At 35.6% G+C, this 24,030-nt stretch overlaps 2 protein-coding genes across 7 annotated transcripts; one reads left to right on the top strand and one right to left on the bottom strand.

The window, feature by feature from the left end:
* Positions 1–6: 6 nt before the first annotated feature.
* Positions 7–13,037, bottom strand: ppat (phosphoribosyl pyrophosphate amidotransferase). Its single transcript, NM_001082877.2, is given in 11 exon segments — positions 7–412; positions 1,409–1,529; positions 1,618–1,839; positions 1,914–2,041; positions 3,158–3,309; positions 3,432–3,504; positions 3,748–3,893; positions 4,025–4,137; positions 6,035–6,241; positions 6,403–6,469; positions 12,559–13,037. Coding segments are annotated over 11 exon segments (1,527 nt in total). The 5' UTR covers positions 12,687–13,037; the 3' UTR covers positions 7–242.
* paics (phosphoribosylaminoimidazole carboxylase, phosphoribosylaminoimidazole succinocarboxamide synthetase) lies at positions 7,988–22,296 on the top strand. 6 transcript variants are annotated; one of them, XM_087296357.1, is made up of 15 exons: positions 7,988–8,446; positions 8,986–9,375; positions 9,468–9,536; positions 9,614–10,351; positions 10,846–10,923; positions 11,249–11,424; positions 13,288–13,324; positions 14,719–14,916; positions 15,312–15,490; positions 15,609–15,788; positions 18,674–18,787; positions 20,421–20,504; positions 21,409–21,589; positions 21,705–21,863; positions 21,979–22,296. In XM_087296357.1, exons 1-15 carry the CDS (start codon positions 8,068–8,070, stop codon positions 22,143–22,145), a joined length of 3,129 nt encoding a protein of 1,042 aa, XP_087152483.1. In that variant the 5' UTR covers positions 7,988–8,067; the 3' UTR covers positions 22,146–22,296.
* The last annotated feature ends 1,734 nt before the right edge of the window (positions 22,297–24,030 follow it).

Below are 24,030 nucleotides of genomic sequence, written 5' to 3'. Positions count from 1 at the left end.
CAGAAATACTTCTAAAGCAAAGTTTAATGGAATGTTTGAGAATACATGTAGGGATTTGTGTTTATTTTTTCATTCTAACATAGTAAATGGCCAGCAATATTTTCATGAATTTTACAGCTGTAACAAATGTTAAAGCAGCATCAGTTTTCTTTTTTAAATTGGTCATATAAACAAAGAACTTCAAAAGACAAACCAAACCTACTGTATACAGAAATGACTAGACAATAATGGAGGGCTGAAATTCACCACTCCAGCTCCACTGGGTATTTTCCTGTGAGGCAGGCTGTACAGTGGCCAATTCTAGTGGTCTTAGTGGTGGAGCTGATCCTCTCGTCTTTTCCATGCGACTCAATCCCACCTTGAACAGCAGATAACAGGCCTTCAACGGACAGATAGCGCACACTTGTAGCACCTGTTCAAAATAAAGGAGGGGAGAATGTCTGTTTAAATAGTTTGGATGTGAAAGTATTTTTATACTATATATCAATCTGTGTTATGGAATATTGTTTTCTCCACATGATTTTAAAAAAATGTTAATGTCTTGCATTTGAGTTAGTCTCACATTTGCCTCTTCTTTCAATAAAAAAAACATACTGGCCTATATTCTGATTGAATTATTCTGATTTGATTTCTATCAATTAAAACAGATTAAGAATAATGAGATTTTCATTCACATGTAATCTTGGACTTATACATTTACATCTTGCAATTAAACTCAGAACATAGAAAGCCTGAATTATGACATATTTTTGGTAAAATTTGTTCAAATATGTTTTATAATTATTTTTTGTGAAGTTTGTTTATAAACTAATTTCAAGAGGATCATGTGCTTTTGATTGCTTGCAGCCGGTCTCGCACTATTCAATTTATGATTCACCAATCAGAGGATTCCAAAGCCACTATAAATACCCTAACATATGACAGCCATCTTCATTTTGAATCCCCCTTTCACCCCTAACACTCCTCTTTTCCTATGGGTGACACAATGGCACAGTGGTATTTGTTGGATGTCACCATTGACATGCTCCTAGTAAATAGTTATCTCTTACGAGCAATCACTATCTGTTCATTAACTACAGCAGGCGAGTTCTCGAGATCTACCTGAGCTCAAACTCCCCTTTCGCCTTGCAAAAAGGAGGTATCCCTGGGCTTGAGGATCTTATGAGCTCAGGGCTCTCTTCTGGGACAGCATGCTAAACATGCTTTATAATCAATCATCAGATAAGTGTGAACTCTTGAAATATAATTGAGTTAATAAGCCATCTTGCACTGAGTGTACATCTGACCATTAAACTCCAAATATAAAACTGCTTTGTCTTTATTTAAATCTTGTGGTGGAAACAAGTTTCAGGAGAGATTAAATTTTAAAATCTTAGAGATAAAGAAAATTCTCTGCATTTCCACCTACCAATATAACCAGCTATATCCTTAAACTCTGGTTTGTTTGCAATTAGCTCTTCTTTGGTAGGAATGTTGATTCCCATGTAACATGGGAACCGGATGGGAGGAGATGCAACTCGAATATGGACCTGTCATTTAATAAGACACAACCAAGATGTTTCAGTGAAAAAAAGACCAAACCAGCAACAATCGAGCAGTGATCCAAAAGTATTTTACCTCTGTTGCGCCTGCTTCCTTCAGCAGTTTTATAATAGGTGAAATAGTGTTTCCCCTCACAATGGAATCATCAATGAGCACCACTCGTTTGCCAGCAAAGTTGTCAGTCAATGCCCCGAACTTCTTGGCCACTCCAAGCTGACGCAGGCGAGTGTTTGGTTGAATGAAGGTTCTACCCACATATCGGTTTTTACAAAGCACCTCTACATACGGAAGGCCAGACTAAAAGTGACAAAATTAAATGTAATGAGTGACTAAAAAAACATTAAGACATTTACAGTATCCTTAATACTCACTTGTTGTGCGTATCCTAATGCTGCAGGCGTGGCTGATTCTGGAACAGTGCTGACCACATCAGCATCAGTGGGAGCCTCAATGGCCAACTGACGCCCACAGCGCTGCCTCACTGTGTACACCATCTGACCTGTAACAAACAAACAACACTTACTTCACCTAGTAGTAGATCTTTATCCCAAGAAAAAATTATTGAATACGACACATTTTATTTTTAACATTCAAAATGTTGATTAGATTTAAAAAGTTTTTCCGTTTGTTTATTTTTGTGACAGCAAGGCTGAGTGTACATGGGTCATTAACCCAGTCTTCATGTGACATCTCACATGATCCTTCAGAAATCATTTCAATATGCTTATTTTCTGCTCAAAGAGCATGTATTGTGATTAAATGTGCTGGATATTATTGTTTTGAAACAGTAAATGTATGATTCTTTAACATATAGAAAGTTAGTGGAAATAGAAATAGCTACCAAATATACAAACATCTCATTTTTGATCATTTTAAAAGGGTAATTTACTTGTGGAAATATTGCCTTTAAAAAACATTAGCTGTCTATGGATGTAACTGGCAATATTTTAAAAAGACAGAAAAAGGGGCTTCAGTATCTCTTTTTGGCAAAAAAAAAAAAAAATTAGAAAACTGAGTATACAAAAATGTGGAAGTATGATTTACAGTTTTAATAAAAGCATTTTTCATCATATGATGGGCTTTAACTAGGCCCACACGGAATCGGTTGGTGTAGAGTTCTGCAGATTTGTAGCCCATCATTAATTCGGTTTTATTAACTTGAGTAAATGTGTGCAAATATATATTTATTCAGTTTTTTAATTAATTACAGTAACATTATTGACTGTGAAAATGTTAATCTGATTTATGTACAATGCAGTTAGTACAGTAATATTTACTGTCTTTTAGTAGATATATGAGAGACTTGCTTTGTTTACCAAATAAAGTAAATCTAATTGGATTTGCATTTTAAACATTAAATAAAAGTTAAAAAGATATTATTTTTTAATTTGACATATTAGGGTTTTAGTTATGATACTCCCAAAATCATTCCGCAGAAATCCGCCGATTTTTACCAAAATTCTCTGCGAAAATTGCAAAAAACGTCAGCAGATTCCGTCTGGCCCTGGCCCAAACTACAACCACAGTTGGTGCATTGTTGATTGCTGATATTTTTTAATAATACAAAGCTTTGTCCCTGTATTCACAAACCTTCAACTTGACATTATGAACTTGCCTTCAAACATGGAGTCTGGCCTGGCGAAGTAAACATATTCAAATATACAAAATGCAGGAAGATCTCCTTCTGGTCGTGGCACAACACTTAGACTCTCTACACCATTTTTTGATATCTGGACAATCTCTCCAGGCTTTACTTCACGATAATACCTGCCAAAAAATAAAAACAAGCAATAAATAAAAAACAACAAAAAATGCAGTAGCTGTGTGGACATAGAGAGCCTTAAGCATGTAAAATGCACTGATAATATTCAAATCTGAGCAAAACATACTTTGCTCCAATAGATTGAAAGCTACAGGACTCAGATGAAACCACCCAGCCTTCTGTGTCTGCTTCTCCAGCACCTACAGTGGGGGAAAATCATTTTAATAGCAATGTCAGCATCAAATAATGCAGGAAACAAAAATAAACTATAACATTTGTCAAACTAACTGATAATATTAAAGTTACTTGTTGACAAACTGAATATTTCTGATTAGAAGTAAGTGAAGCTTTTTATTGCATGTTCTCAAATCCAACACAAACTAGACCCAAACTCAGAGCAGATGCAGGGAAATCTTCAACTTAAACCCTTTTAAATCCCACACCTGAGCTGTGCAGTTTGGAGATTGGCACTAAACGTCCGATACAGAGAGGTCTGTTTCCATAGGGGTCTCTCACAGCATAGATCACATCTTTATACATCACAAGCAGCGAGTATGATGTAGGCGTCTCTGTCATGAGGTTTTTAATACTGAGAAGAGCAAACAAATGCATTAAAATAAAGAACCCTAGTAGTGAACTCAATTTAGTAATCAGAAAGATTGGCAGGGATTAATGAGTGAATGATATAAATGGTAATTCAATCACATGTGCAGAACCTACCGAGCGACCCAATCAGGATTGTCGAGTTCCTCCATGGGTGGAGTCAAAGCAAGGAGCTGGGTGATGAGTTCACTGTCTGAACAGGTGGACAGACCAACACCATGGCGCATAACCTACAACACACAAATAGAATTCATCAAGTAAATAAATAAATCTATTCCAGTATAGTTCTGTGTTGTGAGGGGTTCAGCCCTCAATGACCTGTGCAGCCTGAAAAAAATGCTGGCTTCAAATGTTAAATGTTCAGCATTAGGCTGACAAACACGTACCTCTTATTTATGTCATTCATAGAATGACCAAACATTGTAAAAACTAAAAATAATACACTCTTATAAAAGTACCATTACTTGCCCCTAAAATATAGTGCAAGCAGAGTAAAAGTATCTGGTCTAAATACTACTCAAAGTATGAGTAAAAAGTAGTCCTTCTAAAAGTACTCAAGAACAGTGAGTATTATGCTGTGAAAAAAATTTCAACTTATACTGCAAATCAAAATAAAAAAGTAGCTACTTTTCCTAAATACAAGTTAAATTATTTAGCATTCATCACAATTTGAGATTAATTTAATGTGAAACCTCAATACATTAATATATAGACCTAAAATAAGCAGTCAAAAGCAGTTTGATGTGGTTACATGCGGAGCAAAATCTAAAAAAAGAAAAAAAAAGAGGCAAAAAAAATCTGGTGATATGTTATTCTTGTTATGCACTTTGAATCCTGACTAACAAGCTACAAGTTTCTAGCAGTTGGTGCTACCAACCAAGCTTGTGCAGCACTGATAGAAGACATGCAATTTGTGCATGTATTTGAAAACAAAACATTCTGTAGTGCATTTAGTTACTGTTTAAAGTCTGCTTGAAGCGAAAGTTAAGATTGTGGTTTTAGTCTCATAATGTGATGTACATAACATTCAAATGGTTCCTGAAATGAGAAAGAAATATATAGGGCAGTGCATAGTTTTGTCTTTTGGGAACTGATTGGATTACTGGCCGTAGGCCAAATAAAGAAAGATTGACGAATGGAATATCTGCTGCATTTATAAAGCATTTATAGCTGTCTGATGCAGATTTTTTATGCCCAATTTGATTGAATGAGAAACATAGGTTTTATTACTGAACTTAGCCAATCACAATGACTGCAGATTGAAGGTACATAGTGCATTAAATGTAGCAGTAAAACTACACACTTTTTTAAACTACATTTGCAAAGTAAAATTCCTGAGAAAAAACTAAACTTAAGTAATTTGAGTATTTGTAATTCATTACTATACACCACTGGTGAAGTCCATTCAGAAAAACTAAATTGTAAGACACTGATTTAAAAAAACAAACAATCAGTTTACAATTTATAGTATGAGCTTGAGCAAAATGTATTTTTTGTTTCAGATCATAAACTACTAAACATAAACTTCCAAATGTAAAACATTTTCCATAAAATAAAAACATGCAATTTTTTTAGGTATTATATTAACTTTTTGACATCACAATGCTAAAGTTACCTTCAGAAGAGTTTAAAAAGCAATACAATTTGAGGAACTCATAAAAACATTATCTCCAAATGTCATTTGTCAAAATTTCTGCACTTTTCTTTTAATCTATAACCTAATCTTTTTTTTTTTTTTTTTAAATCTGTAGCTTTTTACAATTACATTCATACCAAATCTAGGGAAAGTCAATTTTTAATTGGTTTCTAAAAGTACACTAAGCAAACATCCGATCAATGACACTGACTCCATTTACAGTATATGTAAATAAGGACATTATGCCCTGTTTGAGGATTGTACACAGAGAAACTTTAACAGGCTTAACTGACTAAGTATTGCAGTGCTGCAGTGAAGTAGAACAGATTGCATATTTTTTATCTTTAGGATAGATAACATACTGTATGCTAAATTGTGTTTTTTTTTAAAGATACTGTAAATTGTGACATCATATTGCAAGTATTAGTGTCCATAAAAACTATGCATACTCAAAGTCTATTCTGAATGCATCTTGAAAAATCAAAGCCCACCTTCTTGCGCAGTGCGGAGGCATTGACCAGTTCTCCATTGTGTGCCACGGCAATCTTGCCATGCAGGGTGTCTACAACAAAAGGCTGGCAGTTATGCAGCTCTGAGATGCCCGTGGTGGAGTACCGTGTGTGTCCAATGCCAAGGTTACCATAGCGCAGTTTCAGCAAATCCTCTGGTTTAAAAGCTGTATTCACTAAACCCATTCCCTGAGTAGGAGAGAGTGAGGAGCAATTATGTCAGGCATGTCTAATCTTGAATTCACTGCAGTATGTTGACATATGTTGGCCCACGGGAGAGGAACAAATCATATTTGCAGTGGGGAATAGATGCTTTATACATTGAAATGTTGTTATTCCTGCTGCATTACCTTCAGGGTGGAGAATGTTGGGGGGTTTGTTCCAGTACTTGTGACAATTCCAGCACTTTCCTGACCCCTATTTAACACAGAGTATAGTAACTTGATCAAATAAATGAAACCATGGCAATCCCATACAGACTAATGATGCCGTGGCAACATTCAAAAGGCACCTTAAAACACTAGAAAAAGGCCACTAAACTTTTGAATGGTAGTGTATACTGACATCTAAAGGTGTGGATGTTGCAAAAACTAAAAATTCAGCTGTCAGGAACATTTTAAAAACACCTTTTTACAATCACTGTGTTTATTTGACACAATTAAAAAAGTGTTTTGGCCACTCATTTACATATAAATGGCTTTTCATGGCATATAGAAACCTATGTCATTTGCATGTTTATGGATTACAGCATTTTCAGTCTTTTTCAAAGTTAGCTATTACCTCATTGTAAACCTACACATTTAGTAATTGAGTGAAAGAAGGGCAGTAACTAGTCATGTAATCTCAACATGATAGCCTCCATGAAAACACCCACTCCATGTAAAACAAAAGAGGTTTTATTAAGCTTCTCATATGATTGGGATCTGTAAGTGTAAAGACTTAAAAAAACTATTATATATTTATAGTTTATATAATTTGGGGGTGTAACGGATCACTGATCACAACTCGCAGTTGGGTACATGTGACCTGCGGATTATTTTTTTTTTTACTTTACTAAAATTTGTAACAATCAAAGGGAGATTGCCTCTCGCTTCATTCAAATCACATGTACGAAAGCATTTAAGCTTTCCTGTAAAATATAATGATGATGGATATATATATATATATATATATATATATATATATATATATATATATATATATATATATATATATATATATATATATATGTATTTATGTATGCATATATATATATATATATATATATATATATATATATATATATATATATATATATATATATATATATATATATATATAAAACGTCTTTTAAAAAAAATATTTTTAAAACAACTGCAAACTAGTGGCGTTTGTTCAAGTGATACTGCAGTTGTGAACCATTAGAAACATGTTTTGGCAAGACTGGATAAAGAAAAATCTGTCACTCCCTTTCTCCCACCTTTCCCACCAACAAAATCGAAATCAAGCTAGATCTGTTTTATATGAGTGAATGACTGCACAAAGTGTGACTAAAGCAGATCAAACCGGTTTATGTGAAGTGGTAAGCCAGAGAAAGAGGGGGGAGGGAGAGAGAGAGACGGAGGACAGAAACACAGTGAGCACAGGGTGAAACACAGAGACTGAAAGCACAAGGCTATAATGTACACACAGCTCATCCCAAAAGATGAGACCAAATAACCAGAAAAGACATTCAGAATAGATGTGCTGGAGTAGCCAAACACATCTGAGCCATTTCCACATGTCTTATTGAGAATGATCGACGCAGCAAGTGTAGCTCGTTCGCCAAGCCACTTCTCACATTTCCTCCCCCGCCCTCCCCTGACACACACAGCTTAAGCCAGTCATGAGGCTGTTCTCGGTCACATGGTCGCTTTTAACTGGCTCAGTCGTCTGGTTGCCTTGGACACTGAGCTTAAAGTCAACAGGGAGGGGGAGAAGAGAGGATAAAGGCAGAGGCGCACCAACAGAAGCCATTTCTAGGAGAGCTTAGAAACATGGAGCCTGAAACAGACCCACAAAGGCACGCTGGAGAGGACAAGAGACAGAGGGACACAGCTGGTCACTGGAGAGGAGAGGAAGTGAAAACTCTGCTCACAGTGTGGAGGGAAAGACTAGCCTGGGAAGAGGAAGAGAGCAGGGCCAAGTATGAGGCCATCTCAAGCCGCCTAAGAGAGCTTGGTGTGTGTAAAGACTGGCTTGAATGCAAGGCCCAGAGTAGGAGAATGGCTCTTCCAGACTGGAGGCCACCGCAGGGCATCTACAAACGATCTGCTGCTGATAGCAGGACGCCAATCCAAAGGCCTTACATGACAGAAGAAGAGCCCACGACTGGCAGAAGAGAGGAGGCTACTGCAGTGCCAGGTCTTCAGGAAGGTAATATTCGCACGATAATAAAAGCTACAATTATCAATTTACACTTTCAGTTTAGGATAAATAAAATTTAATGTTTTAAAAAAATAGCTAATTTGAACAATACAAATTAAATAACGCAAGTTTTATAATTGTTTTCCTCATAAAAATAGTTATCACATCTCTTGAAACCAACAGAGCCTCAATATGACTTAAAATGATGATATACTTTTCATTTATTTAAAATGAGACAAACAAGTCATTATAATAAGCATCTACAAAAAAAAAAATAGATCACACGAAAAAAAATATTAGTTTTTCCAGTTGACCTCACAAGACGGAGGTTATATTCTAGAAACACCTGGATTCTAAAAGGTAGCATAACTTTTAAAAGCTCTTGGCATGAAAAAAAAAAATCAGTAAAAACCTTCATTGTGTCTTTCTGGGTAGAAATTGTGAGTTAAAAACCCACCTGGTGGTTCCCATTAAGCCCCATTGTTTACACTAAATGTTCCTCTGCCTAATGTTGTCAAACCTGTTAAGCGAGAACTATCTGTTTCTAGGTCTGGAAGGAGGCAGACACTGGTCTGACAAGGAGGTTCGAGCTCTCCTTACTGTTTGGGGAGACAAGGAGGTTCATAAACAGCTCCAACGCTCCCACAGAAACAAGGCCATCTTTCAGGAGATGGCACACCGGCTGGAGCGCCAACATGGCGTGGTGCGAGACTGGAGACAGTGCCGCACCAAATACAAGAACATGAAATATGATTACAAAGTCAGCAAGAGTCAAGGCCGGCCAATAAGGTTCTTTGCTGAGCTTGATGCAATAATGCAGGGAAAAGAATTTGAGGGTAGATTTGAGGATGATGAGTCACCTAGGAATATACCAAACAGGGATCACCTGGCCATGAGGCGTGAACCTATGGAAGAGCAGGTTATCAAGATTGATGATGGTTAGATTTCCATTATCAACTGCAATAATATTAAACAGCCAAATGGTTGAAGTACTAAATGAAAAATTTTACTTATTCCATCTTTCTTTTAGATGAAAGTCTAGCAGAGATGCAAACTATGATGAATGCTGCCACTCACCCACTGATCCCAAGAGATTCAAGTGAGTTCCAGTGGAAACTGACAAAGACAAATGTTGTTTAAAAACCAAATTCCTCAAACACCTTGTTTCTTTTTCAGCGTCAACATCAGCATCTGCAACTGAGATGAATGTCATCACAGTGCATGACTCGGGGAGAAACTGGAGTGAGGATGAAGTGGCTGCACTGCTTCAAATATGGGCCGAAGAAGGAATTCAACGACAGCTTCAGGGCTCAACCAGAAATAAAGACATATTTGTGCAGATTTCACGCAGGCTTCTTCAGCAGGGTGTGGAACGGGACTGGAAACAATGTCGGACCAAGTACAAAAACCTGAAGTATCTCTACCGCTCTCTGCAGAGAGGAAAAGCCGATATCGGAGATCCTCGCCGTGTCATGAGGTTTTACGAACAGTTGGACACACTTTTATCCAAGCCTACTAGAAGTCGAATGAGTTACGCAGAGTTTTCTGAAACAAATCGTTTACGAAGGAGCTCCAGGATGATTACTCCACCATCATTTGAGGAGCCCTCAATGGGTGGACTTCCACAGGAAAACAATGACATTGATGCAGTTAGATTTGACCAGCCACCCATGGATGAGGCACCTTTAGGTTCTCCTGCCACTTCTGCAAGGGTCTTTCAGAGCCAGGCTGAGATCCAAACCTTTTTAACAAGATCAGAAGAAGCATCAAATGTCGAATTTGAGATACCTGTTGTGAATTCCACAATAATGAGGACAACTGGCAGCCCTCAGATAGAATATGAGCAGCATCTTTCCTCTGACTCCATCTCTGCTGTTATATATGATGACAGTAATAAGTACAGAAGGATTTCAGGTAACAAAATTGATTTAAAAGTGGTTCCTAACTGGTTTTACATCAGATCTGACACATCATGTTGCAGCTCAAAGCACGATCAAATTGGTTAATCAAATAAAAGTAAACTAAATGCAGCAAAGTAACAGTCATTTAAATAAAATAATATTATTTACATTAAAAACAGTATTTCATTACACAAAACTTTCTTAAAGCAATATCTCTATTCTAGGTGATTTTCATGTGAGTGAATGACGCAATCTGTCCATGCTGGCATTTTCAACCATGTGATCTGAATTTGTTCCAAATTTATACAGAATTATACACAAATGCTTCACAAACTACAAGTTAATATTATTTTGTTATCCTAAAAACATGCCAAGGGTCCTGACCATTTTTAGTCATGGCCCTACAGTTGAAAACCACTGCATCACACCATGCAAACATCCATAATGTGACTTTTATTTGTTTTCTCTCAAAACGTGTAAACTGAACTGCATATATTTTCAATGTAGACAACGGCAACCCATCATACACAAGAGGAGAGCATGAGCCGGCTAGAAAAGGGAAAAAGAGGAAAGCTGCAGATGAAGGTTTTTCATTACATTCTTCTCTTTTTAAAGACAAATTGTCAGAATCAATCTTGTGACTTCAGTTTGACTAAGAGAATTAAGACAGGAGCAAGAATGAATTCATAAGGATACATGGAATGCATTTAATATCATTAAGAAGTGATTTAATTTATAGACAATCCAACAGTGGCAAAACAATCTTGCACCTTTCTGAAAGTTTAAATGAAAATCAATAAATGGGAATCATGATGATATAATGATTTATATAAAGAGTGGCATATTAAGAAACTGTGGAAAAACATTCTTTGACCCATTTAACACTGTTAACTATATCTTGTGTGTTTAGGAGATCGTTTGCTTTGCAAACAGTTTCATCAGAGCACAGACGATGGAGAAAGCAGCACAGATTGGTCAGAGAATATAGACTTCCAATGCAAAGAAGAAGACGATCAATACTTTCCGATCATGGAGATCACATCTGTGTGTTCAATGGCATCTAATGCAATCACGTCTGAACAGTCGGTGAGACTCAGAACAGTGGAAGCTTATTGATTTGTGATTCTATTGCATAGCAGCAGGGTTTTGCAGACAGTTAGTGAATGTGATTAACTTAAATATATCAGGATTTATAAAGCTTTTTATCTTTAGGCAATCAAGATTAGCCAATTGCAAAAATCAAAACCACAGGCAGATTAACACAGATAAAATGATGTAAATCAGCCAGAGATTATTCACTGGGGTTAGCTGAATTAAACTGATGTTCCAGCAGACACACTAAATAATGCGCCAAAATAATCTTAAAATTAACAATAACTCTAAAAACATTAAACCAGCTTAAATTAAAGGAATAGTTCACCCAAAAATGAAAATTTACTCACAATTTATTCTCCCTCGGGTGATTCAAAACCTTTGTGAGAGTTTTCTTCTGTTGAATGCAAAATAAGTTACTTTGAAGGAAGCTGAAACCGGTAAGCATTAACTTCCATAGTAGGAAAAACAAATACAATTATTACAGGTTTCCAGCTTTTTTCTAAATATTTTCATTTGTGTTCAACAGAAGAAAGTCAAACAGAATTGAGACAGCTGAAGGATGAGTAAATGATGACAGAGTTTTTAGTTGAGTTAACTATCCCTTAAGTATTTATAAAAGTACTTAAATTTGCTTTAAAAAAAACCCGGGAGAGCTTTGTTTTTTAACTAGACATGTTTACATGTAACATTTTTCTAAAAGTGTTATCTTATGATCTGCTGAGACTTACGGATGGCAATGACACAACTTATTGAATTTTGGGCTCTCTACACTGACTGGGGTCAGAGATGGGTGGTCCTTTTGTTTTAAAAGGCTAAAACAAATTCAAATCATAATTGAATTGTTTCTTGGTTTAGATGCAAATTAGGTCTAAATGGTCCATACTAAAACAGTCTAAGGGTTTCCTGGTGTTAACTGTTTCAAGATGGTCTTCAACCATATTCTTTAACTATATAAAATGCAATAGAAAAACCAGCCAATGTTGATAGCAGCAAACCAGTATATACTGGTTCAGTTTATATTTTGATAAGGTTTTTTCGCTGTTTGTTTGTTATAGTACAGAAACAGTACATGCAAAACAATACACCTCAAGTTACATTACAGGGACCAGCAACTTTTACACTTACCTGTGCTGTAAAGCAACAAGTCCAAGTGTCAGAATCTGCGCGACCTCCAGTTGTGTTGGCCATTCGCCCGCCGCCACACATCCGAACACCCCGCACTCCTCTCCGATGCCCGACTCCTCAAACTCCATGTCCTCGTCTCAGTGGAGCTCACTGGGTTGGTAGTGTTAGTTAGCGTGTTTCCACGCTGGCTAGAGTCACCCGAAGCACGTGTTTCCTCGCACAGCGGAACACGCAGAAGAGGATCTGGCAACCCAGCAGCTCGTAAGACCAAAACACCAGTTTAAAAATCCAAGTTAGAGCAAATGGATAATAAAGTTGTTGTTGTTTTTTTGTCCAAGAAAAGCAATTTTTGTCAAATCGATAACACAAAGTCGAAACTGCTCAATAGCTTGCGTCACGCGCCCAAACTTCAATGTAGTTATAAAGAAGTGTTGTAGGGAGAATGTTTGCGTCTAAACATTATCATTCAATAGATAAAACGTCTATATTCCAAAAGCATGCAGATTAAGATTCTGTCCACGTGGTGAAGATGGCATTACTCTGATTGGTTTTTATGAATCGGCAGAGTGTCGTAACGCTTTACTCTCGTGAAAATAAATGAGTTGAGTCTCACCCCTCACCCTTCTTCTTCGTCGAACTTTATAATAAGCCTTCATCTCAAGCACAGCGCGCGTGTCTTAAACCCGAGCACACCGAATAAAGTTCCTCATCATTTATCTTATTTTGCAGGAAAAACAAATCCCAGCAAGAATGTCTACTGCAACAGGTAAGTTAGAGTTTATTCCTCTGCTCGATTGTTTCTGTGTGCACCATGTTTAGATCCGTGCAGTTGCGCAGTGAATATAAAATGTTCCCATGTGGCACGATTCATTGTTCGGTTCTTATGTTTTATGGTAGATTCGTAAATCACAATAGTTAATAATAATACTAGATATACTATTATGGTAGCAATTATATGGTATATGGTAGTGTAATAAGCTATGTAAGATGAGTCAATCTGAGCCTAAATAAATAAATTTTTGTGTAAATAAATCTGTTCTTGGACGTAAAGAAAGAAAAATTCTTGGAAATGTAGCCCTTGTTTGTTTTTGTTTTTTCATCTTCTTCTAAAAATTATTATGAATTAAAATGTAATTGCTTTAACCCATTACCTGCTCCATCAAGAAAAAAAAAATTGGATTGCATTTCTTAACACCTAATGTCACTAGGTAACACACTCAGTGCATTTTTTCCCCAACATATCCCATAATTTCTAAACAATCAACCTCTACCAAATGGTTGATATGTTGGTATATGGCAAAGGTACTGGAATTAATCCATATTTTATGAAAAAAATTGAAAATATAAAGTTTAAGACCAAGTTCTTTACAAACGATCAAAATAAAACATTTTTGAATAATAAAACTGATTTTTTAAGTATGCCATACAATATTTCAGATTCCCATTTAACATGATTTTGGTTTTATTGTAAAAAAAAAATCAAGTGTTGTATTGCAACAGAATTATCTTTGTTTTTATTTTTTTATTTTTTTATTTTGTAAACCAACAATGCTGTGCAGTGCAAACCATTATTTAAAACAGTCATTCTTTAAATGACTTTAACAGTCATTATTTAAAACAGTCAAAATATGGTCAACCATTTGGTAGAACAGGCAGGTGAAGGAATAAAATGGGAAAAAACAATTACATTTAAAAATTAATAAATAAAAAATACCCAAAGTAAAGCATTTGAAATAAAATGACCAAATATTGCACATTATAACTTTTGGAAATATTACAAATCATTAGGTTTTCTTCTGTTTGCTCCTTCTGATCTAAAAATCAATTGTGTTAAAAAAAGTGAAAAGGTTTTAAGAATGTTTTCTAATTCTTCTACTAAATGGCAAAAAACCTTACAAAGTTGATTACATCTCATTAATTTGCTTAACATTTTTACATTAACAATATTTTTCAATGCAAATTCTTTACTTTTTTGTCCTTCAATAAAGACATTTTAACTATTGTTGCAGTTTTAAAATGATTGACACACTGCTCTCTAGTGGCAACATTTATTTTATCTTACCCATGTGTCTGCCTTCACTACAAGTTTCTACGTTTTGCATGTTAAAATCTTATTTATGTGATTAATTAATGTGTGTTGTTACTTTGGCTTTTGTGTAGAACTAAAACTAGGTCAAAAGCTGAATGAGGGGAAGACCAAGCAGATCTTTGAGATTTTGGATGAGCCGGGTCATGTCCTGGTCCAGTCTAAAGATCAGATCACCGCGGGCAATGCGGTTCGGAAGGATCAGATGGAGGGCAAAGCTGCTATTGCCAACAAGACCACCAGCTGTGTGTTTAAACTTTTACAAGATGCTGGTGAGCTGCTTTTTTTGGTCATTTCAGTTTCTAAGTTTTTTTAAGTGTGTATCTGGACCTTCAAGAGGAAAACGGAAAGATATGTCAGAGGTCTCTAGATGACATTTGCATTAAAATAGTTCCTCAGCAATTTTAGTAAATTGAAGCTGGTGTGTGCACCATGTGCTGCTCTTGAGTTTTTTACTGTCTTGTGACTTCCACACTTCCTTTAATTAAACTCGATAATACACGCATGCTGTGTTGAGGATAGTAGGACTGTTGTTTTAGTTACACCATGTGAAAGTGTATCATTTATCAGAACATTACTATTATCTACTTGAAAGTGCAGCTAATGAACCAGAACATTAAGCGTCTACTAAAATGATGCACCAAGTAATGCGAATAATTTCCTTCAGGGCTTAAGACCGCATTTGTCAGGCAGCATTCTGACACTGCATTTGTGGCATCTCGATGTGAAATGATACCCATTGAATGGGTCTGCAGACGTATCGCCACGGGTTCCTTCCTCAAACGCAACCCTGGGGTTAAAGAGGGCTACCGCTTCACTCCTTTAAAAAAGGAGATGTTTTTTAAGGTGAGGATTTGATTTTTAGTAAAAAAGTTTTTATCACATATCAAATGTAATTCCATGGCATTTCACATTCTGATCCACTACTCTCTTTTTTTTTCATCTACTATTATGTTTTGCTCAGGATGATGCCAATAATGACCCTCAATGGTCAGAAGAGCAGCTGTTGGCAGCTGGTTTTGACCTGGCTGGACTGACTATTGGTCGCTGTGAGGTGGACATCATGAGCAAAAGCACTGTGGCCATTTTTGAAGTCCTGGAGAAGGCTTGGGCCACCCAGGACTGCACGCTGGTGGATATGAAAGTAAGAAACCTGAGTGAAACCATAAATTACAGTAAAGTTATAACAGTAATGACACAAAAGAGAAAACCATGATGTTCCTTATTATTGTAAAGATCAGATCACTTCATTGCAAACATATTTTACACATATACACACCACCTTTTTTACTATAATACTATATACTATATACTTTTTTACTATAATAGGACACTATAAATTGTATAACTGCAGGTTAACTATGTACAGTTGAAGTCAGAATTATCAGCCCCCCTGTTTATTTTTTCCCCAATGTCTGTTTGACGGAGAGATTTCCTCAGCACATTTCTAAACATAATAGTTTTAATAACTCATCTCTAATAACTGATTTATTTTATCTTTAACATGATGCCAATAAATAATATTTGCCTAGATATTTTTCAAGACACTTCTGTACAGCTTATAGTGACATTTAAAGGCTTAACTAGGTTAATTAGGTTAACAAGTTAATCAACAAAGGGTTTCTGTAGAATAAAAGCAACACCTGAAGACAAAGGTAGAGTCGTTAAAAACCTGCCCGTAGCATCTGCGGCCCCGTTTACACTAGTGCGTTTTAGTTTTAAAACGGCGTTGTAGAATGAAAACGATCCGCGTCCACACTCGCGTTTTACCCAGCGTTTCTGAACTCCACACCAAAACGCTGAAAACGCACATCACGTGACCACACACACACACTCGGGCAAGCGCTCCAGCATTTTTACCCAGATGAGAGCTCTGCTTGTCGGACTGCTCATCACGCATCTCCCGCTGGATCTAATCTCACTATATTTGCTGAACGTGATATTTCATTCATGTTGTTGTCTTTATCTAACGACATAGGCCAATTCCCTGACTTTGGTCATTGGAATCTATTAAGTTACTTGTTCACGGGTAACATGTTTTGGTTAAGTGCAAAGATAAGTTAATGATTAATCCAGGTACATTGACTGATCGCTTGCCTTTATTTCCTACAATGTATAAACTTATTGTATGTTATACTTTTATAATTATCGATTATTAAAACTGATATTCAGCAAAAGAGAGGGTGCGTTTCGTATTTTCACTGAAATTGAAAGGAGGCAGTTGTTATCGGCTCCGTTTTGTTATAAATATCCACACAGTGAAGATGACGCTCATATATGCAGCACGGCGCCTCAACATTTCTGCTGTCTGTTAAGTTGCTAATATTAAAAAGAAAATAGGCAGTTCCTTAAATCATGTTTACGTTTTATTGTTGAGAAAGTGAAACAACGTAGCCAAGGTGATGTGAATGAAGTTATAAAGTACACTGTTCCCTTTGAAGATTTACGCGTGTCCTCGGTATGTTTTCCATATCAAACTGAGAAGGGGGAGACTGCAGCCTTGATCAAACTTGCGAAGTCTTAACTTACAAGAAGAGGATGCGAGACTGAACTGTGTGTGGGCTACTTAATATTGAGGAAAAGCCCCAATCAGATAGGCGAACGTTTGCAGCCCCGCCTCAGTTTTCAGATGTCTCCGTCTTTCCCCATCCACACTGAGACGGAGCAGCAGCGTTTTAGAATGAAAACGGCCTCTCCAGCGTTTTCAAAAAGCTCAGTTTTCGGCGCTCGAGAACTCCGGCGTAGTGTGGACGGATGGTGTAACCGTAGCAAAACTTATGCGTTTTCAAACTAAAACGCACTAGTGTAAACGGGGCCTGCATCACTTTGGCTTAGCCTGTAGTCAGAAAGACAAAGGTTAAATGTCCTTCCTAGCTGGGATGTTAATGAAATTATATAATTAAAAACCAAAGAACAGAACTTTTCAGTTATATGTAGATTATTGTTTGTTTGAAATTAGATTATAAAAATGTATATTTCCACACTAGGCAGGGTAGGGTAATTAGTCAAGTTATTGTATAACAATGGTTTGTTCTGTAGACTATCGAAAAAAATATAGCTTAAAGGGGCTAATAATTTTGTCTATAAAATGGTGTTTAAAATTTTCAAAACTGCTTTTATTCTAGCTGAAACAAAACAAATAAGACTTTCTCCAGAAGAAAAAATATTATCAGACCTACTGTGAAAATTACCTTGCTCTGTTAAACATCATTTGGGAAATATTTAAAAGAAATAAAAATTTAAAGGGGGGCTAATAATTCTAACTTCAACTGTATATGCAGTAGTCAACATTTGAAATAGGGCTGCGTGCTATTGAAAAAAACTGACATTGCAATTTTTTTATTCACTGCGATTTATATATTGTAATATAAATGCAATTTCAGCAAATAACTTAAATAGCTTGTGAAGAATTCATGATTTTAGATCGATTGGTATAATTCTGTAGGGCAGCATGTCTGCATAAAGTTTAATCAAAAAAGACAAGCAAAGTTAAATACAGCAGAGAAAAGATGCAAATAAACAAGGATTTATGATTTTCTGGAGTCAAACGGTGTTCAGAAACAGAAATTAAATAATCACTGTATAATAATAATAATAACACTGTATCATTTTAATTGAATTAAAAAGGTACATAATGTACAATCAATCTTTAAGCTACAAACAATTAATTTATTGTGCCCAAATAGCTTATGTCTGCTTAATTCTTACAGTCAGGTCTTAAAAACACAAATGGAAAAACTTTGAGTCCGAGATTAAAATCTGAAATTTCTCCACTATGGATGTATTGTCTGGTCAACTATAATCTCAACTGCATAGCAGATCCCTGTGACTATTGTGAACTTGCACATTGCTATATAGATGCTGAAACAATATATTGTGCAGCTCTACTTTAAAATGGATCAAAATTCTTCAAGAATCAGTGTTGTTTATTAGTTTTTACAACTTAATAAACAAAGAAGAGTTAAGTTGGAAAACAGAATGTTAATGTCCATCGTAAAGATGTGTAATCTCCATCATCTGTCATTTTAGATAGAATTTGGAGTAAATGTGACCACTAAGGAGATTGTGCTGGCTGATGTGATTGACAATGACTCATGGAGGCTCTGGCCAGCTGGGGATCGCAGCCAGCAGAAAGACAAACAGGTAAAGAGGCAAACATTTCGTCACCTTAGAATTATAAGGTTCTATCTGACATTTTTGTCAAAATTAAGTTATTCACATATTCTTATTAAATGACAACTTAGTTACATTATGGGATGTTTTTATAGGTTGTTTTACATTTCAAGACTTTAAAAAAAAAAAATCTACAAAGTTGAACTCTAGCTTATCTCTATAAGGTTCTTTCTGTGTGCCAATTAGCATTTTTGTGGTTTACACATTTCGCCGGACTGCTCCATTGACAACAGGAAACACCAGAAAGATAAAATCAGACCAAATCAGAGTCGGCTAAATTGAGACGTGTGTAAAGGTGATGAATCATTTAGAAGCATTTCTTGACATTGAGATTCATAAAAAAAAATTTTTGGCTTAGTCCCTTTACTCAGCGGATGTCCTTCCAGCTGCAACCCATCACTGGGAAACACCCATACAGACTCAGTCACACACATACGCTATGGCCAATTTTAGCTAACCCAATTCAACGGTAGCGCATGACTTTGGACTTGTGGGGAAAACCGGACCACTCGAAGGAAACCTACACAAACACGGGGAGAACATGCAAACTCCACACAGAAAGGCTCGAACCAGCAACCTTCTTGCTTTGAGGCAATCGTGCTACCCACTGCGTCACCGCATAGCCGACGACATTGAGATAAAATGTTCCATTTTACATTGTTGAAAAACTAATATTAAATAAATTATTTTAAAAAAAATTTAAATTATATATTAAATGTGAAGTTTTTTTGTTTTTTTTACATATAGTCAGTGACACACTTTTCAGTGTTTATTTAACTTCTCATCGTCTGTTTCTTTTTAAGTCTTTAAATTTGATATTAAGCATTGAAGTTTAAATAATTTAATTCATGGGTCATATAATTCAATAAATATAATTTAATAATTCATATAAAGCATAAAATGTAATAAATATTAACATATTAATTAGATAAAATTAACATTCGCACTGGAAAATTTTTTTTAGCACAGTCTTGTATTCTTAGTTTAAACAAGAAAAAAATATTCATCCTAAAACATGAAATAAACATTATAGAAAGCAAAAGTTTAACTTTCTCAAGCATCCACATATTGTTACAACACCAACGTATATATTTTTAGGTTGTATTTCTTGAAAAGTAATGCTTTAATGAATGATCTGCCAGATTAAACCTTCTAATTCCAAGCGGAAAATGACTTCTATCTGCATTTACTGTGTTTTTGTTTTTTTTTTACTCCAATTTGCAAATGTAAGAGAACTTTGATAATTTACATTTTAGAGAACCCTTAGGGTCTCTCTCATGTTAATGTATAAAAGAGAACTGTTACGCACATGTTGTTTGCTATATTGAATGCAAAATCTTTGAAGCTCAATATCTCAAAATCATTTAAAACGCAGATAGAACCTTTTAATTCTAAGGTGACGATTTGAATGTTTAAAAAAAAATTCCACCTTGTGCATAAAATAAATGTACACCATTTATGTAAAACTAGCAGCCACTAAGAGTCGCTAAGATATTATTCTGATGAAGCATGTGTTTTTCTGCTTTGATCAGGGTCTTTCTAGAAGCATGAGAGATTAATAGGAGTATGACTGACTGTCTGTTAAATGCTATGGTCTGTTTAGGTGTACCGTGACCTGAAAGAAGTCACTCCCGAGGCCATGCAGATGGTAAAGAGGAACTTCGAGTGGGTCGCAGAGCGAGTTAAGGTACCATATGGTTTAGAAAATCATAATTTTTCATGTCTACATTTTCATGTGTTTCCACAATTTGGAGATATGGATAATACTATTCTTTTTCTGTGTATTTAAAATGACATAATTAAAACATGTTTGAGCAAATTAATTTATAAAGTGTCCAATTTATGACATTTTTATGATTTTTTTTTAATTGTCATAACTGCATCTTAAAGTAATGGTTATCAGTAAAATGAAAATTATGATCATTTTCTCACCCTAGTTTCTTTTTTCTGTTAAACACAAAGGAAGATATTTTGAAGAAAGCTGAAAATCTGTAACCATTTACTTTCATGGTTTGAAAAACAAATACCATGGAAGTCGATGGTTACAGGTTTCCAGCATATTTCAAAATGTCTTTTGTATTCAACAGAAGAAAGAAAATTTCATAAAGGTTTGAAACGAGGGTGAGTAATTGTGTAAAAATCATAATTGTGTAAACTATGCCTTTGAGGTGAAAACCTTTAATTTTTAAAATGGGTCCAATCATTTAATGAGCTCAAACTCTGATTTTGAGTGCAATCCCTACATCATAAATCTATGAACAACCAATGAACCAAGTCCCTGTCCTAATTTGTCACTCCTTTAACACATGTCAAAACAGAGGAGAAACTATTTGTCCTTGCTTCATTGCAACTTTAAACAAGACTCAAGTGCTGAACAGGGTCTGCAGTCAATTTTACCTATTATAAATCACATGAAGAAGCTGAACATTAACAAAGAGCTCTGCAATCTGATGCTCTTTACTTTTTAGTTTACCTAGATAGTGGTTTCAGCCTTGTTAAACTTTGAAGACCTTAATGACCCCACCATCCCCCTTTCTCCAATAAAGGCCTTTTACAAAATTGAAACCAACCTTGTGTTTGTTTGTTCATAGCTGCTCCTGGAGTCCCAGGCGAGAGGAAGGGTGGTAGTTATGATGGGCTCCACCTCAGATGTGGCTCACTGTGAGAAGATCCGTAAAGCTTGTGCTTCATATGGCATTCCCTGCCACCTCAGAGTCAACTCTGCCCATAAAGGCCCTGATGAGACACTCCGCATCAAAGCTGAATATGAGGGTATGAAAATCCAAAAAAAACAATCTTGCCACTTTCCTCATTTCTCATTGCCAAGATAATTTGAAAACTTTGATTAGGATTGCTTATGAACTTATTTAACTGTTTTTCTTCTCAGGCGATGGAGAACCTACTATCTTTGTTGCAGTGGCAGGCAGAAGTAACGGCTTGGGTCCTGTGATGTCAGGAAACACTGCTTATCCAGTCATTAACTGTCCCCCTGTTACCCCTGACTGGGGAGCTCAGGACATCTGGTCGTCTCTTCGCATGCCTAGTGGTAGATTCATTTAAATATTTTAATGAAGTATTTTATAGACCGATTTTAACAATGATACGCAGTGCAGTTTTATTGTGCGCATTGCTAAACATTTCTCTCATTCTTACTTATTCAGGTCTGGGCTGCTCCACTGTTCTTTCTCCTGAAGCTGCTGCTCAGTTTGCAGCGCAGATCCTGGGTCTAAACAACCATTTGATTTGGGCCAAACTTCGGGCATCCATGCTGAACACCTGGGTCTCCCTGAAACAGGCTGATAAAAAGATGCAAGACTGCAGCCTTTAATAAACCATCCCTTTTTGCATTTCCAACTGATATTTTTGTGCACACAGCAGTCATTGCCTTTGACAAGCCTGTGTGAAATGCTGACCTAGAGTTTGTTTGCAATAACAACATTTCAAGTGTAAATCTATATCAATAAAACATTCCTCATTGACATTTGTCTCAAGTTATCTTGATTGTAATCCACATTCTAGAGATAAACGGTACTTGTAACTGACCTTGGTGAGTTGTTTAGAAAATATTGTTAACTCTTAACCCTTTTTGATGTATTGATTAACATCGAAAAACAGTAGTTATAAACTATGATCAGTTTACTAGCAAAACTTTGTTACCGACTAAGAAAGTATTTTTAATCCCACATGAAAAAAATACAGTAGTAATTTATAGTAAATACTACAGTGTTTTTAAGCATACTATAGTAAAGTACTTGCATCTGTTGTAAATCTATAGCAATATAGACAAATGACCCAATACTGTAGTTTTCTTTAACTATGGGATTTATTATACTACAAAACAACATTATTTACTGTAGTAAAACCTTAAGTACATTACAGTATTTGTTACAGGTTATCAGGGCACTATATAGTTACACTGTAAAACCCAATAAGTTAAGGTAACAAACCGTTTGAAGAAACTGATTGCAACAAACTATTTAAGTTTAAAAACTAATCCTAATAAGTTCTGTTAACTTAATCCATTTGAGTAAATGATGAAATTTGAGCACCAGAAAACCCAATAAATGGAAAGAACTCAAACTGAGTACTGTAAAACCCAATAATTTAAGGCAACTCAATCCGTTTGAGGAAATCGATTGCTACAAACTATTTGAGATCAAAAAACTTATCTATATGAGTACTTTGAACTTACTCCATTTAAGTTGAAGTAATGAGGTATTTAATGAACTCATTACCTTCAACACAGTTTGAAACTCTTCAAATGAGTAGATTTTCAAGTCAATTTTGGGTTAACTACACTCATTTCATTTGATAAAGTTGACTTGGGTTTTACAGTGTAGTACTGCAGTATGCTAAGGAAATCATTACTAAAGACTTGTAAATTCTATAATATACACAAAAGCCTTTAATACGCTTTACTACAGTATGGTGTTTACTTTTTACTATAGTATTATATAGTAGCTATGTAAATGTCAGTATGTCCATTGCTTTGCTGGAAACATTTAGTCTGACAGACGTATTACAATTGTACAGTTTTAAAAAGGACACATGTTGTTTCCCCGGTGTAATTTACACGTTTAACAAAACATCTTTTAAACTGAACTAAAGAGAAATGATGTGGTATATGCCTTTTAAATATTAATGAAATGCAATGATAATAAACATAAGAACATTTATAGTTGCTGTAATCTGAGGTAATTTCACAGAAGTGAGTGTGTTGTGCAAATTTAAGAAAACTGCTTGCAATGTAATCTCAGCTTAAGGTAGCATTGTAACATGTTTAAGGGACATTCTACCAGAAAATTATTTTAATAAAAAAGGGGGCAAGATTTGAACTTTAAGCTTGTCGTCCTCAAAAATATCATACAAAAACAAGCATAAAATCTTACAATTCAATGATAGAAAGCATTCTTGATCACTGTCAGCTTCTCTGTCAAATGATTTGACTTTCAAGTCATTTTCTTCAAGGTGTATTGCATGCATTGTGTGTTAAATTTAATGCAAATGTGACAGGACTGACTATTAAAGCTGTAGGTTCAATTGGGCTGAAGACTATATGACAGGGTTTGCACATTTATAAAGTGCTTTTAATTAAGAAACAAAAAATCTGAGACCCAAACGAATGACACATTTCTCCACAGAACAACTCACAGAAATAATCCATCAGTCCATTTTAGAAATTTTGGGGAATAAATACTTTTTATTCACTGCAT

This window comes from Danio rerio, chromosome 20 (assembly GCF_052040795.2).
Source record: "Danio rerio strain M-AB ecotype USA chromosome 20, GRCz13ab, whole genome shotgun sequence".
NCBI classification, from domain to species: Eukaryota; Metazoa; Chordata; class Actinopteri; order Cypriniformes; family Danionidae; genus Danio; species Danio rerio.
Note: the sequence above shows the minus strand (reverse complement) of the source record. Positions and strands in the feature narration are given on the sequence as shown.